The sequence below is a fragment of the Podarcis cretensis genome, assembly GCF_951804945.1.
Source record: "Podarcis cretensis genome assembly, chromosome: 5".
NCBI classification, from domain to species: Eukaryota; Metazoa; Chordata; class Lepidosauria; order Squamata; family Lacertidae; genus Podarcis; species Podarcis cretensis.
In genome coordinates this window covers 69712399-69736095 of record NC_137174.1, presented here as the reverse complement: position 1 = coordinate 69736095, position 23697 = coordinate 69712399, and the positions used below count along the sequence as shown (strand labels likewise).

Here is a 23697-nt window from a genome sequence, read left to right as displayed (position 1 = left end):
GAGGGACGGTGGCAGGAGGATTTGCAAAAAAGGCAGATATGGAAGGTGTCTGTCTGGCTCAGAGACAGCCGTCTGAGCCGCTGTGCGTTGCCCCCACAAGGCGAAAAACCGACTGCGAGGTGCAGGCTTTGCAGGAGAGACGTTATGAGAAGCCCGGGTTCCCAAATTTGGTCCTGCTCCTGCCTCTTGGTTCCATCCCCAGTGCCCGCTACCCTCTAAAAAACCTTATTCAGAATCGCGGTTTGTACTAGGGAAGGACCACAACAAAATTCGAAACAGTAACAATTAATTGCCCGTTTCTTCAAAATCCAATGTTTTAAACAAAGTGGATGAACTTGACCCCGTGGTAGCCAGCCGCTTTTCGAAGGCCGATAGTACACCTTCAGTGCCCCCTCTAGGTAATCCCATCGTGCCCCTCCCGGCGGTGCTACTGCCCACTTTGGGCACCACTGACAGTTCCTTATATAGCAGTTCCATGCGTTCAGCGTGGAATTGTATACAATACAGTGGTACCTCGGGTTACATACGCTTCAGGTTACAGACTCCGCTAACCCAGAAATATTACCTCGGGTTAAGAACTTTGCTTCAGGATGAGAACAGAAATTGTGCTCTGGCGGCGCGGCGGCAGCGGGAGGCCCCATTAGCTAAAGTGGTGCTTCAGGTTAAGAGCAGTTTCAGGTTACGAACGGACCTCCGGAACGAATTAAGTACTTAACCCGAGGTACCACTGTAGAGGAAAGGGCCCACTAGTGTCATCTAGTCCAACCCCCTGCGATGCAGGATTATTTATTTATTTATTTAGCCCAATGCTGGGCACAAACCCACGAGCCTGCGCGACGGAAAGAAACGGGGGTGGCTGGGCAGGTGATGCGTAGGTTAGAGTCGTCTATTGCAGGCCCCTTTATCCCCACTTCAGCATGGATTCCTCCGCTGGCACGCGCTCGCTCCTCTTCCCGCAGAGACGCGCTTCGCTCCTCGGCCGGCAGGTGGCGGCCGGCAGAGCCCCTCCTTCGGCGCTGCGCCATTGAGCAGCCTGGGAGAAAAGGAAGTGCGCTGCGCCGCCTCGCGTCCTTCCCTTCCCCGACCTCCCTCCCGTTTTGCTGGGGACGAGAATGAGAGAGAATGAGCCAGAGAGACACCCTGGTGCATCTGTTTGCTGGAGGGTAGGTGCGAGCGGGCGGGGGCTGCCGGGGGCGCGCGCGGGAGAGGGAGGAACGTGTGAACGCAGCGCCTCTGCCTCTGCAGGAGCGCGAGAGAGATCCGCTCGGGGAGCAAGCGGGCCAGATCGGTTTGGTTACACAAGGCCTGCCGGGGAGGGAAAAGGCGACTGGCTGGGGGTGTTAAGGGGACTCTCGGAGGGAAGCGGGCCCGCCTGGGGAGAGACCCGAGGCGGCGTTCCGGAGAAAACCTTCCCTTCTGCTTTTTGGTTGGGCTGCGGCAGCCGCGGTACAAATGGAGCAGGAGCAGCAACTGCTGCAGGGTGGGGTAGGCGCTAAGGCTTGCAATCCTGATCCCTCTGAAATCCGGCAGGGCTGATTTCCTGACAAAACAAGAGACGCTTTGCACAAGCACCCGGCCTGATCCAGTGCCCGAGTGGGGTGGGAAGGGAGCAAAGGAGCAGAATCTCTCGGAATCTCTCGCCTTGTGTTGACTTTGGGCGGAGGAGCCTCTTCCTTCCGTATCTCTCTCTTCTCCCTCCCCACCCTCCGCTTTTGCATCCTTAATAGGGAAGGCCGTGACGTCACCTTTTGGGGTTGTATGTTGCGCTTGGGGGAAAGGGGAGGAGACTGGCTCTACACCGGTTGGTTTTGTGTGGGACTTAATTAAGCAACATTCTGCAATCCTGACCACAACTACTCAGAAGCAATATCTGAAGAAGTGTGCATGCACACGAAAGCTCATACCAAGAACTAACTTAGTTGGTCTTTAAGGTGCTACTGGAAGGAATTTTTTTAGTTTTGACTATGGCAGACCAACACGGCTACCTATCTGTACTCAGAAGCAAGTTATGCTGAAGTTAGTGGGGTTTTACCTCCAGACAAGTGGGGTTAGGGTTGCGCACACAGGTATCCCGAAGACGAAGATGTCAATATTTGGACTATTTATGTAGGACCCCTTACTTCATGGTAGTACAGGAGCAACCATTTAGGGGAGAAAACCGAGCAAATTTTTCAGTGCATGCTGCTGAAAATGTCATAGAATCGTAGAGTTGGAAGCAATTTTTTTGTTTGTTTCAGATTACATTATGTGGCTTTCAGCTGTAAAAACCCACATCAGGGGTGTGGAACCTCAGGCCTGGGGGCTGGGGGCAAATGTGGCCCTCCTGGTCTCTATATGATTCTCCCCTCTGGATTCTCTGCAGGCCACCCCCCCTTAGCCACCCTGCTTCCTGACTCTCATGTTTTTGCATGGTTTAAAACATGCCTTTTACCTCTGACAATGCTGCTTAGGTCACTGGATGGTAGATAAAGAGGAGTTTGAATGCATGTGTGTAGAAACTTGCCTACTGTATAAAAGGAGAGTTTACATTCATTCTTTATTATTTGTGTACTGCCGTTCATCCAAAGATAACAGGGCAGTTCACCACATAAATTCATCATTCATCAGGTTTTACATATGTGGCCCTCAAGCTGAAAAATAATAATTACCTATTCCTGGGCTAGACCCAACTTTTATACCTATTCAGCTTAGTTTCTCTTATATACTGTGGCCTATTTATTTTGTGTTTCTAATTCTGCCAATAGATTCATGTAATGTGGTCATCTGCTTCCCTCCCACCTCCCCCAAATTATCCTAAGGACACTTTTCTATATCCAGAGTCTCTGCTTTTCTATTCAGGAATAAATCTCTCTTGATTCAATGGGGTTTGATTTTGTGTAAATGTGCATAGAGCTGGAATTATATAAGGTTTATGAACAAGGAAAGGCTTTTCTTCATGAGATGTTGCTCTTGATTAAGCCAGATTCCATTTTTATTTATTTATTGGTTGGTTTATTAAATTTGTATACTGTCCCTAATCCGTAGATCTCAGGGCAGTTCACAACATAAAAATACAAGATAGAAGCACAAATGTGTCTGACTTAAAATTATTTCCATTCTCATAATTCAGCTAATTGATAGGCCAAAAAGACACAAGAATGTGTTGGGTGTGAAGCTGAAACGAAAGGAGGGGGGAGGCAGTTGAAATGTTAATGTAATCTTATACATGTCTAAAATATACTGAATTCAGTGGGGCTGACTCCCAGGTAAGAATTGTAGCCTAGCAATGCAATCCCAATGCCCATGTTGGTGGCTGAAGGAGGGGCATAGAGTGACACCTATGTTATTTTTATGATGCTTGTGCAATCCCATTCAACACTAATCACGCTTTTGGAGTGTTAATGGGGGAATCCTATTTCTCCAATACCAGGGACCAAAAAACTTGCTTAAAGTACAATAAAAGATCCTGAGGCCCAGTAAGAATTACTAAATATTGCATGAAAGAAGCAAGTAGTTTGGAAAATGCCCTAAGAACAGGGGTTGCCTGGCTGCTGAACACCACTGGGGCAGGAACTTTAAAATGGTGGGGAAACTAGATATCTCAAAAAGTGAATGTAACCTTCCCCCACCACACTCGCCTTTAGTATTTATCAAACACTTGCATGATCTGACAGAAGTAGGCAGAACAGCAAGCTGGGGAAGGGTACCATTTGCTTTTCCTCCAAGTCTTAAAAATCCAGTTTTCTACCAAATTTCTTCTGATCTTGGTTTTGAGGGAACCAATCTGTATCTTGGGGTTTGTTTATTAAATTCACACCTAGCCCTCCCTCCCTCGGTAGCCCAGGGCATTAAAAAAAGGTGACAAAATAAAAACACATTAAAAGAAATTCCAATATAGATGTTGACTGGTATTAAATATGCAAACCGCCCCCCGCTCCGGGACAAAAAACCCAACAAAACAACCCTGTTTGCTTGCAGATCCTCTCCTAGGCAGATGGAATTGGCTTTGGGGTGAAACCTCTGGCTTAAGGAGCACAAATCTTGTAAAGCCTAGGAACGATTTGAACAAGGCTCACTTTCCCTTTCCCTTTCCCTCTGGCCCAAGAGGACAGGCAACCGAGTTGCAAAAGACCGGCGGCGTGCACAGCCCGTGCGTCCGCCCCCCCCTTACCTGTAAGAGCCAAAGGTGGAGAGATAGCCCTCTAATCCGGGCAGATAACGCTTGTGAGCGTTTTCCTTGCTGCGGAATCCGGGCAGATAGCGCGCTTAAACGTTCCCTTGTGAACCGCACGTCTCAGCGCTCAGTATTGGCGGGGGGGGGGAGGAGCAGCTCCCGAAAAGTCCAACGGGCATTGCTTGCTTCCAAGTAAGCGCGGGCATAGGATCTGGCCCGGATTTAGGTTTGATGAGGCCCTCAGCTACTGGGGCCCTTTATATGTCCGGCTGTCCTTTGTCAACAACAAATTGTCGCTGTTTTTTGTGCTGAATATATGCTATATGACATTTTATGGACCTAATAGGTATCTAAAGCCATTTGCACTTAACAAAATATGTATTTTATCGAAGTAATTGTTGAAATACAATTAAGAAGAAGTATATTAACAGTGTAATACTATTAAATTTGAGTGGGTCCCTAAGCTACAGCTTGTTTTAGCAAGCTGTCTCCCTCCACCAGAGCTTTTGCAAATGCATCGGGTTCCTCCTCCTCCTCCTCCGCCTCCTTCCCCTCCATTGATGCGCTGGCTGCGCTGAGCGCCTCCGATCACGTGCGCAAAGCCTGATTAAAGCTTGGGCCGGCGACGTCACGTCGCCCGCGAGCCAATGGCGGCGTCTGTTTATATTGGGCCTCGTTTCGCGTTGGAAGAAGCGAGCGGGCCTGGCCGTTCGGTGCCTTGGAAGCTGCCTGTCGCTGCGTATCCCCGGCTGGGCGAGGAGGCGGAAGGAGGCGGCGGCGGGGTGGGGAGTTCTCCGGGGCTGAGGCGGGAGGAACCGTTTGGGAGAGGGTCGTGTGGGGGCCCCTGAGCGCGGCAGGGCCGAGGCTGTTCCCTCCTGGGCTGCCTTCCTCTCCGAGGTCGATGGCAGCGCTCCTGGCCCCGCGTCCTCTCTCCTCAGGCTGCCCAGGAGCGCCGGGCGGAGGCTGATCCTCTCGCCGCCTTCCCCTCGAGTGTCTTCCTGGGACGAGCATGAGAAGATGAACCAGAAAGACACTTTCGTGCACCTGTTTGCTGGAGGGTAGGTGGGAATTGTCACTGGCCTTTTGCCCTTCTTCTCCTCCTCCCCTTTTTCTCTCCCTCGTTCCTTTTCTATCGTTTCTTCACGACTCATACACTTCTCCCTCAGCATCCAAGTGCTGAGGGAAAACGAAACTTATTTGGTTGGGGTGACTGAGGAAATGTTAGTTCTTCTGCCCAGAATGTGTAGAAAGAGACTCGCCTCGGGCGCCGGGAAACAGAACTGCTGTTTTTATTGGGTTGATTTTGGCCTGCTTATGTAGATAATCTTTATGCATCACCAGTGGCGACTAAGTCAGCATTTCTAATAAATAGTTACAAGTGGAACCTGCAGGAAAATGTTGTAACGTATCTCCAGAATACAGTCCTCTATTGTGTTGGGAAGGGAGTGTTTCTGGTCAGATTATAATCTCCCTTCTCTAAAATACCTCCTATAATTTAAGGATTTAACCATTTTCTTCTAAATTTGCACCTATCGCTTTCTTGTCTCTCCCTGCTCAAGTGATTTTGACATTATGTAAGATGTGGCAACTCACCCATCATTGTGAGGCTGCGTTTGGGATTTAAAATTTGAAAATGTATTCATGTCCCTAGGAAGTTTTCTGGGTATGTAGAAACTGCTAGGGGTTTTTTTTTTGGGGGGGGGGTTGTTGCCAGAGTGATAGGTGTTCAACCACCCAAATTTGCTGTGTTGGAGGGAACTGTAATCCTAGCAGAGCAGTGACATAAAAGTAGTAGCTTTTATTTTGATAAGGGAAAGGGAGGGATCAAGCATACTTCACATTGCCTGACACAGTGTTCTTCTTTCTAGATTGGCTTCATGGCATCTTGGAATAAATTTACTGTAATACTGTTGTCTTCTACATAACTAGTAAATAGGCCCGTCACATATACCTGGAATAAACCCATTAAACTCAAGGTGACATACTTCTGAGTAGGCATACATAGGATTATACTGTTAGGAAGCAATCCTGTGTATACATACATATCCTGGATATATGTAGGAATAAGCCTCATTGAATACGTCTGCACCTTTTTTAAAGGATCCTTTCTTTTTAAGGATTAGTTTGTAAGCATCTTGCTGACATTATTTTTCAAATACATAAATAAAGGTTTTGTGTTTTATTGTGCACTAAAAAGCAGATATTTAAGTTGCTTTAAAGATAGGCCTCCTTGTATCCATAAGTAACTTTAGAGGTAGAGTTCAGGAACTAACCTACAAAAGACTCTACTGTGACTGAATCTTGAAGGCAATGGGATGGAATATGTGTGGTTTTATGTCAATGTGGTAGGACTTGTTAGTTGTAAATGGAAACACTAGCCTTAACTCTCTGGAAAACTGCTTTGTGTTGGGTGAATAACACTGTGCTGTGTGGTCTCAGTTTTTCCACGCAGCTCTGAGTAGCAGGAGACCAATGTTATCTCATCTACTTTCTTGGGAAACACATTTGTTGTCCCTGTCCTTTTTTTGATAAGAGAAAATAGTATCTTAGCCTTCCTTTTCTGAATGGTCACAGGTTTTTCACAGGTTTTACTATTCATCTCTTTTATTGTGCTGCTTTTGAACAGACCAACTACAAATATTTCTTCCTATTCTGTCTCCTCCACAAATGCACATTTTTCTACACCCCTTTTGTTGTGTGTGTGGATGAAAACCAGTGTTGTATAACTAGATAACTGGGTTCAGAGACACATGACTTTTGCTTGAAGCTAGTAATTTTCCACTTTTTTTTGGAAGGTGGCTGAGCTAGAATCTGTTTTCTGCTTCAAGGTCCCATGGAATTGGCCAAAGTTCATATTGTGTAGAAGATACAGTAGAGACCTTGAGATTCTTGTTCTAGGAGTAGCAGCTGAACGTTTATCCCCAAACCCTGGATCGGCAGAGCTGCAAAATATGCATATAGTCACATGCATAGCAGAGTGAAAGTAACTCTGGGTCATCCGTCTCAACTATTTTTGTTACCTAGCTGCTGGGGAATGCTCTCTGGCATCATTTCTCGAGTGGCATGCTTCTCTCTCTCATTTTATCTTGACTACCGAATACACATAGCAGCTGTATGTCACTTGTATTGATCATTACACTTGACTATACAGTATATATTTGAGATAGACAAAGGAATTGATAATACCAAAACAGCAGCACCAAAGGGAAACATTGTTTTTCCCCAAATCATATTAGCTTGTAAATATGTTAATTGGATAGTTTCTAACTTTGCTTGGGTGGTGCTGGTCTTTTGAAGCTGGTTTCAGGGAATTATTGGAGAAAGCTCCATTTTGCAGGGTATTTTCAGAAAACCTTACTTATTGCAAATATTTTTCTGACAACTTGTTCCCAATCTTTCTTGCAGTCACTTTCTCTCCTTTCTGCTTTCCCAAGCTTTCTTGTCAAGGGAAAGGAGAAGAAGAAATGGCTGTAGGAGAGACTACCTTGTTCTTATTCCCCTATGCAACAACACCAACCCCCTTTCTTTTTCCTGGTGAGTCTGGGAAGCTTTCTTCCCTCACCCGTTTTCTTTGCTGAAAACTTAACTTTCAGTAGTAGCAATGGCAGGGAATTCCAGATGATACAACAGTGGTTGGTTTAATCACGCCTGGAGAGGGGGCAGCGGCCTATAGGAAGAAAGTTGAGCAGTTGGGGGAGTGGTGCAGGAAAAACAACTTACTCCTTAACTTAAAGAAAACAAAAGAGATTATTGTGGACTTTAGGAAATGTAAACTGAATATTCAGCCACGTATTATTTAGGGGAAGTGCGTGGAACAGGTCTCGGTGTTTCAGTTTCTGGGAATGCAGTTGAGAGATGACCTAACCTGCAGAGAAAACAGCAAAGACCTGATGAAGAGAGCACAGCAGAGGTTATATTTTCTGAGAATCCTCTGGAAAAACAATCTCTCAAAGGACCTGTTGATGGTATTTTACCATTGTACTGTGGAGAGTGTATTAACTTATGGTCTGTGTGTGTGGTTTGGGAGCTGCATGGTCAGGGGAAAAACAATGCTGTCCAGGGTTGTAAAGACTGCAGAGAGAATAATTGGGTGCACTCTTCCCACCTTAGATTAAATATATGCTGCCAGGTGCCATAAGAAAGCTGCAGAGATAGCGCAGGGTAATGTGCACTCCGGAAATGATCTCTTTCAGCTTCTGCGCTCTACTGCGCTGGTTTTAAGTGCAGTATAAGGAGTCTCTATAGGAGTATATTGTATTTTAAAATGGGGTTTCAGAGTTTTTAGGGGGTTTTGAATGTCTTATGTAGATTTTTCAATTTCGTTGTTCTGTATAGGACAATGACAATAAAGGTATCGTATCGTATCGAATGTACAATAAAGGAAGGGTGGAATTTTGAGCATCCATAGGTCCTAAATGACTTACAAATAGATCCTTCCCCCCAGCAATAGATAACCTAAGCTAAAAGTGGTAGTTTACTAGGACTTATTTCTTCGTTTATAATATATTTATTACATTTATATTTTATTATTTATTTATTTCATAAACGCTTATTGATTGCTTATATCCTACCTTTCCTCTAAGGAGCTCAAGGCTGCTTGCATGGCTCCCTCTCCCCTCTTATGATCTCACAACAACCCTGTGACACAGGTTAGACTGAGAGCTTAGGTCACCAGTTGAATCTAGGTCCCTGCAGTCCTAGTCAGGCACTCTTGATGGCTAAACCACACTGCCTGGTTAAGTGGCATGCATGCTCTCACCCCTTGGATCATCACCCTGTCATGGTAAGTGGGCTTGCACGTTCCTATGACCCTTGTGAGTGAAACCATTGGGAGTCTCGTACTCCCAGCAGGGTCACCCAAGGCAGTAAAGTCAGTGGGGAGGAGCTGGACAAGGAATGATCCAAGAAGTCCTCGACGGCAGAACAGGCGGAAGATAACAAGTGGTATGTTACAACGGCTGTGAAGGTGGGTGTAGACTGCAGCAGATAAGAATCTACCAGTCGTCGTGATACTCATGCATAGAGCCTTACTGCGAAGACTCTGCGCTGGTCAGCATGCACTGATCTACACACATAAAACAAATTCACGCACAGGTGTCTTCCAAAAACCCATCCCCAACCCAAACAAGTCCTATGGCAATCGGCAAATGGTAATGGGGGCAAGACCATGAAATTTGGAAGCCTTTAGTCATGAACCGGTACATGGGTGGTGGATACAGATTCAGTTGTTCTGATTCAAGGAATGCGGCATTTGAGTAGCTCGGCAGCTGTATCCCATGATTGAGCAGTCCTATTTAGGATCTACTCTGCTCACTCTGAATAGGGGGAGGGTCTAGAAAACACCCCCTAAACATAGTCTGCCTCCCTTTTCCCCTGACCACCACCCTGTGGTCGTAAAAGACAATCAAACATTGGAACATGGAATATACGAACTTTGTTGGATAACACAGATAATGAACGTCTTGAATGCAGGACTGCCATCATTGCAAGAGAATTGTGACTTTTTAACATCGATATTGCAGTGCTTCAGGAATTTCGAAGAGCGGGTGAGGGACAACTGAAGGAAGAAAAGGGAGGCTACACGTTCTTCTGGAAAGGTCTACCTGAGCAAGAACTTTGAATACATGAAGTAGGCTTTGCTATCAAAAATGATCTTTTGAAACTCTTGTCAGAAGTCCCTACTGAATAAAACTTGCCAAAAACCAACAGGCTACTATTTTAAGCGCTTATGCACAAACACTGGATGCCGATGAAGACATTAAAGAAATTTTTTACTCTTAGCCGGATACCATCCTATCAGAGGCACCTGAGGTATCCTCCGGGATGATTTTAGTGCAAGAGTTGGTTGAGATTTTGATCTGTGGCCTGGGACTATTTGGAAAGAAGGACTTGGCAACAACAACCAGAATGGAGTCTTACTTTTGACTATGTGCAGCGCACAATCTGATATTACTGAAACACTCCTTTGACAAAAAATAAATTAAAAACATATGGAGGCACCCTCAATCGAAGCACTGGCACCTCTTAGACTATGTAATTGTCTGAGCTGAAGATCACCGTTGATGTGCTCCTTCCCAGAGTTAGTGCTGATGATTGCTGGACAGATCACTGATTAATACATTTCATGATGGCTATCAAGATTATACCTCAACGCAGGCCTCAAGGAAGGAAACCAAGGCACAAAATGAACACTCAAGCCCTGCAAGATCCTATTAATCAGGATTGCTTCCAAATGACTCTTAAAGACCATCTGCTTTCGGAGTTCCCTGACGACATCAAGGAATACTGGATCAAGCTAAAAACATCCATTATTGCAGCCTTTTAAAAAAGTTATTGGCTACCAAACCAAGAAACACCAGGACTGGTTTGATGAGAATGATAGTAAGATGAATGTGTTATTGACAAGAAAAGGAAGGCCTTTCAGATCTGGCAAAGAGAGAAACGGCGCTGCTAAGAAAAAAACCTATGCCAACACTAAGGCTGAGGTTCAAAGAAGAACCAGAGAACTAAAGAACACCTGGTGGATAAAAAAAAGTTAAAGAGATCAAGCACTTAGTTGACACTCATGACGCACAGAGCTTCTTTAAAGCCACAAAGATCCAGAAGTGGCCTCCATGGTCATTTACGAACTCACTGTTAAGACCGTGTTCATGAAAGACAATCTTACTGTAAGTTAAATGTGTATAGGATTATACAACAAAAGTAACATTAAGAAATAGTTTGTAGTGGTCACATTGCAAAACATTTCTCTTTTCAGCACGGTGGTATTATGCAAAGGTTGAACGTTGTGATGTTGCTGTGCTCTGTATATGTGACTTCCTCTCCTCAGAATATAACTGTTCACTATAAACCACTTTTTTCAGGTGTGTGAAGTCAAACTGCAGGCACCTTAAGTCTTAGATTTACACTTGAGGCATATTTTCCTAGAAGGGAAACTGATGATAGAGCAGATATAATCTAAGGCAGGCCTGAAGTATAATGGCGTCAGACTCCTGGAGAAATCAAATTGTGCCCATCCACCATCTGAATAAGACTCTGTTGGTGGAACAGATTACTCTTCTCTACTTCAGATGTTCCACCAATATCTGTTCTAGGGGGTTGAGGGACTCTCTTCAATAGATTTGGGCTGCTTGGGGAATTGCAGTGGAGAAGGGACAAAAGGGAATGTCCATCATGTGACATTAGAAGTCACCCTTCATTTAAGGCAGGTAGATAAAAGTATTTATAGTACTGGAAAGCTGTGTTGTGGGGGAAGGGAAGCTTTATCTTCTAAATGCCTGTCTCTTATTTTATTTTTTGTAAAAAAACTATCTTGACAACAATAGGCTTCTTCCTGTGTTGCTGTACAAATATGGTATTTGCCTGGGCTTTCAGCAGCTTGTATGGCTAATCATTTACTTGTGGATTTCTGAAGCTTGACGGTTGCCTGGATGTAGTAAATTTCTTACAGCCCATTACTATGGTCTGTTGCAGGAGGTTGAAAGTGAGCTTGGTTGCAAGCAGTTTCTGCCAATAATGTCCAGAGCCTGACACCTGGATTGTTTCATTATTGTAGCAATATAGTACGTGTTGTGGAAAGTCTTCTTTGAGTTGGATGTGAGGGACTCCTATAAGAATATTGAGTTCTGTGTTCAATTCTTCATAAATGTCAACAGTGTCTCCCTTCCCCTCTGTGTGTGCAAGTCTGCAATTAAAAAAACCCCATCAGTGTTATCAGTTGGTATCAAATCTTGATACCAAATTCCATCATTTATAGTTCCTTCCTAAAAATGATACAATTATTCCAACTATGAATCTGTTTTTGACTTGGTTTTGTGGCTCTCATACCACAGCTGTCCAATTAAAGAAATAATGCCTCTTAAGATAGTGCTTGCCATCTGCAGGTTTTAGAAATACATATGTTCAAAATAAAGTTTTTACAGCTTCTTCATTAGGTCTGTCTGTTAACTTTGCTTTATAAGTAACTATTACCTTAACTGTCACAATTAGATTCTTGTTAGACTTTCCTTCCAGGGTCACTTGAGGTTGATGAAAAACCTGATATGGTTTCTGAAAATTAGAAATGCAGTTTTGCTTAATATTGGTGTTGGCTCAGATTATTTGAGTCATTGCTAACTTCTCAGAAAAACACAGTTTGTCTTGAAAATAGTACCAAAGCCTTGACTGTTCTTATTTTACTTATATTAGGATTTTTTAAAAAATGAATGCCATTTCAAACCTTACCTTTCCTGCCAAGTATCAGCAAACTTAGTCCTCCTCATATGTTTCACCATCTACATCTCTAAATGATGCACTGGTGCCATGTCATGGGCCATTGATGTAGATAGCATTTTTTTTAATCAACAAATTCCTCGATGAGGAGGGGTTACTTTTATAGCTCCAACCAATAATGGAATCTTCATGTTCATAACACTATGAAGTTTCAGGGCAAACAGAGTGATTATCTCTTCCTTGACGTTCGTTGTGCTAGTTGTCTGGTGGCATCTCACTTATCGCTCGCAGAAATAGCTCTCGTTTCATTAAAGCTCTAGCCTGATCCAGGAAAGCCACTCACATTTTATGTCCATGTAAACTAACCAATAGATGAATACTCCTTTCATAGATCAGAAATAGCTTGATAGTTTTTTGTTTCATTTATGAATCACTTCCCATGGAGCAGCCTGAATTGATTCACCACATAATAACACACATATAACCTTTAAAACAATTACATTTTTTTTAAAAAAATATTAATATAGTTTAAAGCAACAGCACATACGTAAAATCAGTTTACCGTATTTTTCACCCTATAGGACGCACTTTTCCCCCTCCAAAAATGAAGGGGAAATGTGTGTGCGTCCTATGGGGCGAATGCAGGCTTTCGCTGAAGCCTGGAGAGTGAGAGGGGTCGGTGCGCACCGACCCCTCTCCCTCTCCAGGCTTCAGAAAGCTATCCACAAGCCTTGGGAGCCTGCGGGAGTTCCCGCTGGGCTCCCCCGGCTTGCGCATCGCTGCCTCTTATCCCGAAGCCCCGGCGCACTGAGTAGTCGTGCCGGGGCTTCGGGTAGCTCTGCGCAAGCCTCGTGAGGGCTCCCCTGGTTTGCGCAGCGCTGCCTCTTATCCCGAAGCCCCGGCGCGCTCAGCAGTCACACCGGGGCTTCGGGTAGCTCTCCGCAAGCCGCAGGAGGGCTTGTGGAGAGCAGCCTGTTCTGGGGTCGGGGGAAGCTTGGGCTTCCCCCGCCCCAGCCTCGCGCCTTGGGGGGGGGATAATTCCCCCCCCCCCTTTATTTCCCTTTCAGATTGTTTAGAGCTGCTTTGAGTGTTACACAGAATATGGGAAGGAGAGCTAATATAAGAGTAGTTTGTGTGTTTCAACTCTACAATTCCATGATTCTGTAATTCTTTGATTTCTTTTCACTTGATACACAAAATACATAAAATGGAGGCACAGGTTGATGACTACTCTGTGTGACATTCAAAGCCTCTCCCTTCATTTTTGTATACCCATTATTTTTTTTAATATAATATCTGTCCCACTCACAGTAATTAGCCCTGACCCTGGCTGATTATTGACAGGCTAAATAATGGAGACAATGTGTATGCACACACAGAGATTGTAAAGCACTCTGTAAAAGAGCTGTAAAGCAGAGAATAGGAAGAAGTGTATCCAATGAGTCTTTTTATGCATAAATGCATAACTGATCTTTTAAGTTTCAGCTCTGCAAACTGACCTTGAAATGTGGGAGTTAAGCTTGTTTCCTGAGATATTCATAATGAGTTCTGTTATCTGTTTCAAAGGTTTTGTTAGATGCAAGAAAAGGTATAAAGAACTGAGAAAGGGAACTTAATATTTTGTTTTCTTCATTTGGTATTGCTCAGGTACTTTAGCTGTTCAGCTAGCACAGTTCATATATTTATCTGTGCTGGTCACTGAGCTAAGTCAAACCCAAATAATATTATTAACACTTCATGTTGTAGAGATAATACTCTGCTAATGCAGTTAAAATAGCTTAATGATATGTGATAACAGAAAATAGGAGCTATTGAACATTTTAAACTGACTGCTTATTAAGAGTCCAACCTATAATGAAAAGTATTTGTGGCTGTATACGTCTAGATTCTGTTTGCAGTACTGCTGGTACCTGTTTGTCTTAATGACCTTCCAGGTTGATGCAGACTTGTTGCTTCCTTTGCTATATTTCTGGTAACAAGTTTGGTAAATAAACAGTCCAGGTAGGAAAAAAGAATCTTTCAATACAGAGTCCCCCATGTTCTGTTAAGAGTAGATACTTTAGTCCCATTTTAGGCACCTGGCTGTCTGACTAATTCGTACAGAAATAACATTTGTTTTCTTTAAGAGCTCTGTTGAACGCTTTCAGTTTTTGTGTGCAGATCTTATTTTGGGAAAATTCATTTTACAAAAACATGTACCTGAAGTATGAAATGCTGGGCAGTAAACATATGTATATATGTGTAAAATGTGTTTAGTTCTTTGTACCAAATGATTCTAGTTCCTTGTAGCTCAGACAGAAGGCAGTGCATTCTGTGTTGTTGAAACTAGCAGCTTCAGTTCTTCTGATATGGTCCATTCATGAGGCTGTACCACCAGAGAATGGTATCAGAAGCTGTCATTAAACCAGATTAACCTATTTGACTACCTAGTCCAATGTTTCCCACTTTGGCAACAGTGTTTTGCAGTGTTCTAGATTATCACTTCTTTAAGTATGGAATGGCCACATTAGGATGTCACACTAAACTAGGGTAACATCAGCAAGCATAGTTAAATCTCTGGCTTGTGTCCCCCCCCCTTCCCTTCATCTTCCCTAGTTTGACTGACAAGAAGAGTGAAAGCTTCCAGATTCCTCCTCCTTCCAATCACACTGGGGAGGAGGAAGCATGAGAGCCCAAGGCTTCCTTACGCTTGTTCTTGCCTAAAGTGGCATTCAAGTGTGGTTTTATCTAAGCAAGCAGCCTATAATTTTGATCATTTGGGGAAAATTGAATGTAACAAAGTAGGATTACCGTATTTTTTGCTCTATAAGACTCACTTCTTCCCTCCTAAAAAGTAAGGGGAAATGTGTGTGCGTCTTATGGAGCGAATGCAGGCTGCGCAGCTATCACAGAAGCCAGAACAGCAAGAGGGATTGCTGCTTTCACTGCGCAGTGATCCCTCTTTGTGTTCTGGCTTCTGAGATTCAGAATATTTTTGTTCTTGTTTTCCACCTCCAAAAACTAGGTGCGTCTTGTGGTCTGGTGCGTCTTATAGAGTGAAAAATATGGTAAAAATGGAGGGTAAAAATAGGTCCCAGGCAGGGTTCAAAGGCAGGGTTCAAAGGCAATCCTGAAACATTATTCTGCACAGATCACACAAGTAGTTGTAAATAAAAGCATCTCATAGTCAGAACTAGTAAAATAATGTTAAAACGTTGCATGACGTGGTATCATTTGCTATCATTGAGAGAATGTCTCTTCACCAGAGGGTAAATCACATGAATGAATTTGAAAATGCACATTGTAATTCATTTCTATTTATAAACTTGGAAGCTTACTTGATGCTACTTTGGTGTTGGTGCAAAGACAAGATAGTTGAAAGGGTTGGTAAAGTGATACATCTAGGTCATTGGCATGAAACGTAATCTAGATGAGAGTTTATTGTTGTCTTTATGCCTCAATTAACTATGCTTGACTGTTCGCCTGTAGACCTAATGACAGACCTAATGACAAAAGCCTAGTGCTCCTGTGCTGCTCACAAACAAGTGCTGTCTCTTTAAAAATGCAGAAATTTAATCTACTTGGTTTTCATGAGGAGGCAGATTCCAATTTGAAGGACACTTGAGCAGCAAAGAGCATTTGACTGATAGCATTCTGCAACCATTAGGGGACCACCGTTTTTGCCTAGGCTCGATAGCGAAGCCAAAATTTGTGGTCACCAGGTTGTTTCCCCTTCTCAACCAGCTTGCTTTTACCCAAGGGAGCAAGCTATAGAGCATTCACCAGCAAGCTATAGAGCATTCACCATGATGGAAGGTGGCAAGTGAAAAACAGAGAAGCCTATAGTTTCAATTTGGTTGGCCCTTTCAGCACCAAAGGCCTCAAGGATTAGAGCTTGCTAAATTTTAAGAATAGCATTGAACATGCCTCAAATTAAGGGTGCACATTTTATTTTTGTAGCACAATATTTGAATATGTCTACTGTGCTTTGTTGACTTTCTATTTTTGCTTATTTTCTGGTAGTTTTTCATGTGCTGCTGTGGTGTATTTGAACATATGCCAAGTTACAGTAGTTTGTTACTAGAATAACTAGTCCAAGAAACTAAACATTTACACAGCAGGCAATTTTCTGCATTCATGTGTTGTAGCCTCCACCCCTCCTTCTCTGAGATGCTCTGGCACTCCCCACTCAGCCGTGTACCACTTTTTCATTCTTAATAAGATGTACAGCTATGAGCTGGGGTTTTTTTTGATGGGTATTTTATTTCACTCATTCTTCTTTATTCCTGCTGCCACCACAGATAATATTTATCTAAAGACTTCACTTTTGAGAGAGCCAAGTAAGAGACATGCAGTGTAAAGACAATTGATTTGTTAAAGAGAAATAATAAACAAAGGTTATATGATTATTTGAGGCATATGATTTTAATTGTTATCTTATTACAGATGTAATAACATCTTATTGTTAATTGTTATCTTATTACAGTGACATCAATTGCTATTATAATGCTTTCCCTATAGTTCTTAACTAACAAACCCTGCTTCCCATCCTCCACCAACTTTCACACCCTTTCTCAGCTCCACTCTCCACTCCACTGACTCTCAAGTGTCATACCCCCAACATTGAAAACCCCTTTCAAACGCTCATCCAATCATCACTCATCACCAGCATTCAAGTGTCTCTCTCTACCCCTCCCTAACACTATCGTAATTCTGCTAATACAGCATAGGGTTGCATGCAAAATCATATAAGAAAACACTGGAACATTGTATGATGCAATTTTAAACAACTGAACTAGAAAGTCTAATTGTATATCTTGGGTAACTTAAAAGAAGGTTGAGAGAATGCAATCAATTTCAACTTGAGTTAGATCTGATAACAAATATTAGAAGCCTTAGCTATTCAGTCATATTTACAAGATTAAGCTAATGATAGAAATTAAGTACTGAATGCTTATGAAAGGAGCTGTCAACAAAGAACTTTTTAAAGAAAGAACGAGTTTCAATCCTTAGTTGTTTCAGTACAGAAGCAATACTGAAATCCATATTATCAAACAGTTTGCTGAGGATTTCTTACAGGAAGTGCATGTCTCTGTTAAATGTCATACATGCATGCACTGCCTACAGAGAGCATAATACAAGGGCAATACTGCATCAAAGCTTTGCTACTTTTGGAAGGAAGTATTCCTCTGCCAAGAGTCTTGCCACAGTTCCTGGCTATCTTATACTATCTTGTAAAATTGCTTGATTGTAGACATTCTACATTCCTTGATGGCTTACTATTTTTTTCTTCTTTGCAGATGTGGGGGCACTGTAGGTGCGATTCTGACATGTCCACTAGAAGTTGTAAAAACACGGCTGCAGTCTTCTTCTGTTACACTCTACATCTCTGAAGTTCAGCTGAATACTGTGAATGGTGCCAGTGTTAATCGTGTAACTAGAGTTTCCCCAGGGCCTCTCCATTGCTTAAAGTGAGTACCAACCCTCCTTGAGTTTTCCTGTTTTTAAGTCTGCTGAAAGGTGCCCTTTTGCTATACAGTGGTACCTTGGGTTAATAACTTAATTTGTTCTGGAGGTCCGTTCTTAACCTGAAATTGTTCTTAACCTGAAGCACCACTTTAGCTAATGGGGCCTCCTGCTGCTGCCGTGCCACCGGAGCACGATTTCTGTTCTCATCCTGAAGCAAAGTTCTTAACTCGAGGTACTATTTCTGGGTTAGCGGAGTCTGTAACCTGAAGCGTATGTAACCCAAGCTACCACTGTACACCCTTATGGCCCTTGAAAAGAGAAAATTATATAAGGAAAAATTCAAATAAGACATGCTGGAGATGCACTTCATCTGCTGTAGGTAGTCTTCCTTGGCTTATCCTTACTCCTCTGACTTGCAATGTGAGGTTCTGCAGGATTTTGATATTACTGTAAAAATGTGACTGTCTTGGGTTATATGGTAAACCAGAGTACTGTACACAGTATCTTATGTTCGTTTATTTATTTGCTTTATATCCCACCCTTCTTCCCAGAGGAAGGAGCCCAGAGCAGCAGACACAGCAGTCACAAAATATATTTTTTAAATACTAAAAACAATTTTAACACATTCTATAGAGCAGTTTAAAACATTCTCAACCAGTTATCTCAGGGTTGCCAAGAACAATGTCTTTCAGCCATAACATGCCTAGGTAAACAGGAATGTTTTTAAATTTCTCTTGAAAGCCAATAATGAGGGAGGGAGACACATCTTACTAGGGTGGGTGTGTCACAGATTATCTGTCATGGGTCATCACAAAACGAGCAATAAATGAATTTTCTTCTGTTATCTTTATGGCACCTTCTTTTGAAGTTGGTTGCTTCTGAGCTTGAGTTTTCAGGTTTTAGAAAGTAAGCTCCAGGTCACGGTTTGTGCACAACCTCCCATACTTTAAGACAAGGTGCAATCCTATTTGCAGACAAGAATGTGCCCTGCCAGCTGAAACCCACCATTTTGATCCATCTTTAATGGGTACCAAAAACAAAAATGTCTGAATACTGTGCTCTGATATACTTGTCATGGATAAAAGGGGTCTTGCCTTCTCCATTTCTTCTTGCACTGATATCTGATTGTTGACAGTAATTCATACTGGATACCCTGGAATCTCTGGATGTTAGTGTTAACTATTGATCTATATTTCATTCACACTTTTGAAGGTTAAATATTTGTGGAAATGGTTGTCTTCTGGCTTGAGCAAATTTAGATTTCTTGAAGGAAACTAAGTCCTTGAAATGGAAAATAATAATAATGGCCTGCTGCACAATCCTTTGCATTTTGGCTTCCTGTCTTGAGATACAATTGGTCTCTAGAAAGAGTTCTGTAACAATATTTTGGAATTATAATTCTATCTCTTCAGTATGACAACTGTCTGGTCACCCAGTTGAGAGCATAGCATGACTGCCTCCTTCCTACATACATTCTTGGGTGTTAAGACTACCTCTTGGTAGTTCCATCACCCTCAGAGGATGAGGGAAGGGGTAATCCAGGAGAAGGCATTTTCTGTGACAGCCCCTAAATTGTGGAATTCCTTCCCCACAGGTGAGCATCTGGCACCTTTAATGTACATTAAAGGTGCCAGATGCTCACCTGTGGGGACGGAATTTCACAATTTAGCATTTGCATAGCAAGCTATTCCATTGCAAAGCTAGTGTCATAGTGGTGGGGACTGTGCTGTGTCCCTCCCTCCTTGGCAGGGTAATTGGTTTATTCCACCCTTTCCTAGCTTGGCGCCCTCTATATGTTTGGGGCTGTAACTTATCAGGCAGGTGTTGTCTAAAATATATGGAGGGCATCAGGTGGAAAAGTCTGTTATATAGGCTGCAAACAGTTTCTCACCATAGTTTAAAGGAATCTGACATGGTCTGGCTATCAGACAGATGAAAGATTGCTTCTGATTTGAGTTAAGGTGTGACAATGAACAACCACTGCTTGAAGAACGCAAGTGTTGCTATTTTTGAAATAAGATGTTTATTAATTTTTGAGAATGCAACGTTGTGTTCTTGAGTTTTCTTTGCAGCTTGCAGTTGTAGGATCTATAACATGGAATGATTTGGGCATCTTTCAATATGAACTGTGAACAGTTTATGTTTCTGTAGTTCTTACATAAGTAGGATTACAAATTTAGATCTGAGTCCAAAGGACAAAACGGTTCTGATAGAAAAGCACAGAGAAATCATTTGGCAGAAAACCCATAAAGAAGAAGTAGATTAAAATGTATTTTCATCAGTATTTCTCAGACAGTAAGCGACTTGTACAAAGTAGTTGCTTTTACAGATTTGTTTTTAGCTAATAGTTGTGTTGAATTAGGAAGTCCTACTTGGGCATTCTGTCTTTTCAGCCCCAGCCACCTCATCCCATCTACAACATGGATAGGTAATAATGACCTGTCTTACAGTGTCATTGTAAGAAGAGGGATCCATTGTAAGAAAAGAGGGATCCATCCTCCTATGCTGAGAATGGGCTGATGGGTTGTCTTCAATCATGCTGCCTTTTCTAAAGTTTTCTAAAAGCATAAGCAACTGTGGGGTACTGAGCCTTTCATACTTCACTCACTTTAATAATTATTTATGCTTATGGGACTGAGAAATGTTAAGGAGTGGCAACTAAAGTGCCTGGAAGGCTGCTGTATTCCTCATGCTCCCCCCCCCCCAGTTGTAGAATCAGGATCTGCACCCTGTGGGATACTTAATGGTGGCATGCTTGCCAATTTCAACCTGAATTAAAGTTTGCCTTTTAAGATTAAGAAATGGCTTTAAATGTAACAATGAAATTAACTACAATTCCTGCAGCATCTTTCATGTATTGCTTGCTGTACTGTTTGTTGTTGGTGTTGTGCAGTGACATACTCCATAGTTAAGATTGCAAAATCATACCTTACATAATGAATCTTAGATGCATTGGCATTCAGGAATCCAGCTGTGCAACATACCTCAGACCTCTCAGTGGTGATTACAAATGGCACAGTGTAATTTACTAGCAAATCCTTTTTAAAACTACATGCTTCAAACGTGACTTCTGATCTTGCACTTGGATAGAAGAATGAGGCAGAACGAGATTTTTATCCTAGTGCAGCTTGCATAAATAAACTGAATCTTTAAACCACTGTGTTGAAATGAATGTAGGTACTTGGATTAGTTCAAACAGTTCCAAGTGAATGTCTCTTGCAACATTGTTTGTAGATTGCTTAGTTTTATATGTCATTAACCTGTATTTCTGTTTGAACAAGAAGTGCTTTAAAGAAAATTTGACATTATTGGACACTTTATCTGTATTGATAAGCATAATATGGTGCATATTGCAACATGCTGATTAGATAACAAGTTTGGCTTTGAACCTAAAGTTACCTGAATTTATCCTGAATTTCTAGTGCCCTTGGAGCACTATATTTTAAGGGTTATAATTTAAATACCCAAATGTTAAGTGTCATGTCTTGTTCCCTGATACGTGTATCGTCTAACTCTTCTCATCCAGCTTTAAACAAATTCTGTGCTGACTTCTTAGGAAATGTGATTTCTCTTTAAAGGCACTTTTTGATGTGGCCAGTTTTTATTTTTTACTTAAATTTTTTATAGGCGACTTCCTGTTTACACGGAGGTTACGTTCTGAACCCTCGCATTCATCAGTGAAATTGCGTGAAATGAGGAGCTGCCTGTCAGCTCAGAAAGCTCTGCTGTTGCACACAGAAGAAGATTCCCCACACATCATTTGAGTTGGTCAAGGAAGCCCTGCTGTCCCTTTGACTCCCCCTGGAGCCTAAAGAGGATGTCCACTTCAGACTGGGGAGGGTCTGCTTGCCAGCTGGCAAAGCAGTGGGGCTTTGCTGAGGCTCATCACGTCTCTTCCCCCACTTCTGGCTTTCTGGGGCTACATGTAAACTAAATCAGTGTTTCCCAAGTTTGGGTCTCCACCTGTTTTTGGACTTCAGTTCCCATCATCTCTGGCCACTGGTCCTGCTAGCTAGGGATGATGGGAGTTGTAGTCCAAAAACAGCTGGAGACCCAAGCTTGGGAAACCCTGAACTAAATGATGGTGTGTGGGTGTGTGGGCCTGTACTGCTTGTTTTTTTACAAAAAAATAAAAAAAAAATCCTCCAAGTAGTTTGCAGTAATAATAATAGTTAAAAGCAGGTATTAAAAATAATCAAAAAATATTCATAAGAAGCAGGAGCTTGCCCTGTTCTCTGTAAAAAGGTCATGCCTCAGGGCAACCAAGGGAGACTAATTCCAATGGCCAGGCCTAAACCCAGACTAGAATATGACTAACTAATATGTGTCATCCAAGAACAGTTAGTTGCAGCTGCCCCAGCTCTCAGCTACTGCAATTTTAAATTATTATTATATTCCACCTTTCCTCTAGTTAGGAGCACAGGGCAGCCAGCAACACAAAATTAAACAATTGTGCAAGAATAAAATCACCAGGACCATTCGATCATAAAAGCGCATTAAAATCAGCAGTGACATTATGTGCTGTACTTTTAGCCTTGGTTCCCTGCATGCGAGCAATTGTAGGGTAGACTCAAGAACAGTTAAGTCAGCATTCTCAAACTGTGGACCAGGGGCCACCAGTGGGCCTCAAGACCACAGTATCCTGTGGTTGGACAGATGCTAACAGCAGCTGCTCTCTGCATGCACAGTGCATACACAGAAATGGTTGTTGCTTAAGGAGCGAGGCTGCAGCAATGCAGCATGCAGTGTAGGAAAAAAAGAAGTGAATGGTGTGGCTGGGGGTGAGAGTGGAGGAAGAACTATGGATGGTGGTGGTAGGGAGTAATTGCTCACAGTAGTTCAGAACTCTTTGTAGACAAGATCCCCAGTCAGACAGGGGTGGGGTGATGTAATGCATGGAAGTTGTGCTGGGCTGGGATCCTGTCTACAAAGAGTCCTGCAAATGAGTGTGGGACTTGTTTTAAAAAAAGAAAAATGTACAAAATTACAAAAGAGCCCCCAACATTTGTTTAGTTTCTATGGTGCAGAAACGTGCAGTGTATACATATGCCTGTTTGTATATGTTTAGTGCTTCAAAATAAAATTATTTGATTCAATATAACTTCAGTATTCCTAAATATGTATTTTATTACATGTGTGCTTCTTTTGCAGGATGATTTTACAGAAGGAAGGCCCTCGCTCACTTTTCCGGGGATTGGGTCCTAATTTGGTAGGCGTGGCTCCATCCAGGTAAAATGAACAAATGTTATCATAGCTTATTTAGGATTAGGAGTTGTGCAGAGTTTTCAAAGTAGTCATGTTATCACACAAATAAAACTTTTCCTTCTTTTGAAGCCACTGGGCAACATTTTTGCAGGGTCAGTGAATGATTTGTCTCCAGATTTTGCTGGGGTAGGCGATTCCTGCCATTTCCTTGCCCACCAGCCTCCAGACAATGTGTTTATTGGACCAACAACATTTTCACAAAATGAGCATGCTTTTTGAGTTGAAACATGCCCCATGGTTGTCAAATGTATTTTTTTTTTTATGATCAGTTTTAACTTTGTGGTGTTGTTCCCCCAAGGCATAAAGGCTATTGCAGTGGTACCTCGAGTTAAGTAATTAATTTGTTCCGGAGGTCCGTTCTTAACCTGAAACTGTTCTTAACGTGAAGCACCACTTTAGCTAATGGGGCCTCCTGCTGCTGCTGCGCCTCCGGAGCACAATTTCTGTTCTCATCCTGAAGCAAAGTTCTTAACCCGAGGTACTATTTCTGGGTTAGTGGAGTCTGTAACCTGAAGCGTATGTAACCTGAAGTGTATGTAACCCGAGGTACCACTGTATATACCATTTTTGCCAAAGAAAGACCGGCAGAGCAATGTTAACATTGGGCTTGGAGGACCAGT

General features: G+C 42.6%; 1 protein-coding gene across 2 annotated transcripts in view; it reads left to right on the top strand.

Moving 5' to 3' along the window:
• The first annotated feature begins 1003 nt into the window (after positions 1-1003).
• The window catches only part of SLC25A36 (solute carrier family 25 member 36), a 41061-nt gene continuing 18367 nt past the window's right edge, over positions 1004-23697 (top strand). Inside the window, exons 1-3 of one of the 2 annotated variants that reach the window (XM_079975929.1) lie at positions 1004-1163; positions 17644-17814; positions 22964-23041. In XM_079975929.1, coding sequence (XP_079832055.1) covers positions 1123-1163; positions 17644-17814; positions 22964-23041 — 290 coding nt within the window. In that variant the 5' untranslated portion in view covers positions 1004-1122. Of the gene's footprint in view, positions 1164-4803; positions 5212-17643; positions 17815-22963; positions 23042-23697 lie in introns of those variants that run through there. The other variant, XM_079975930.1, reaches the window with a different exon arrangement.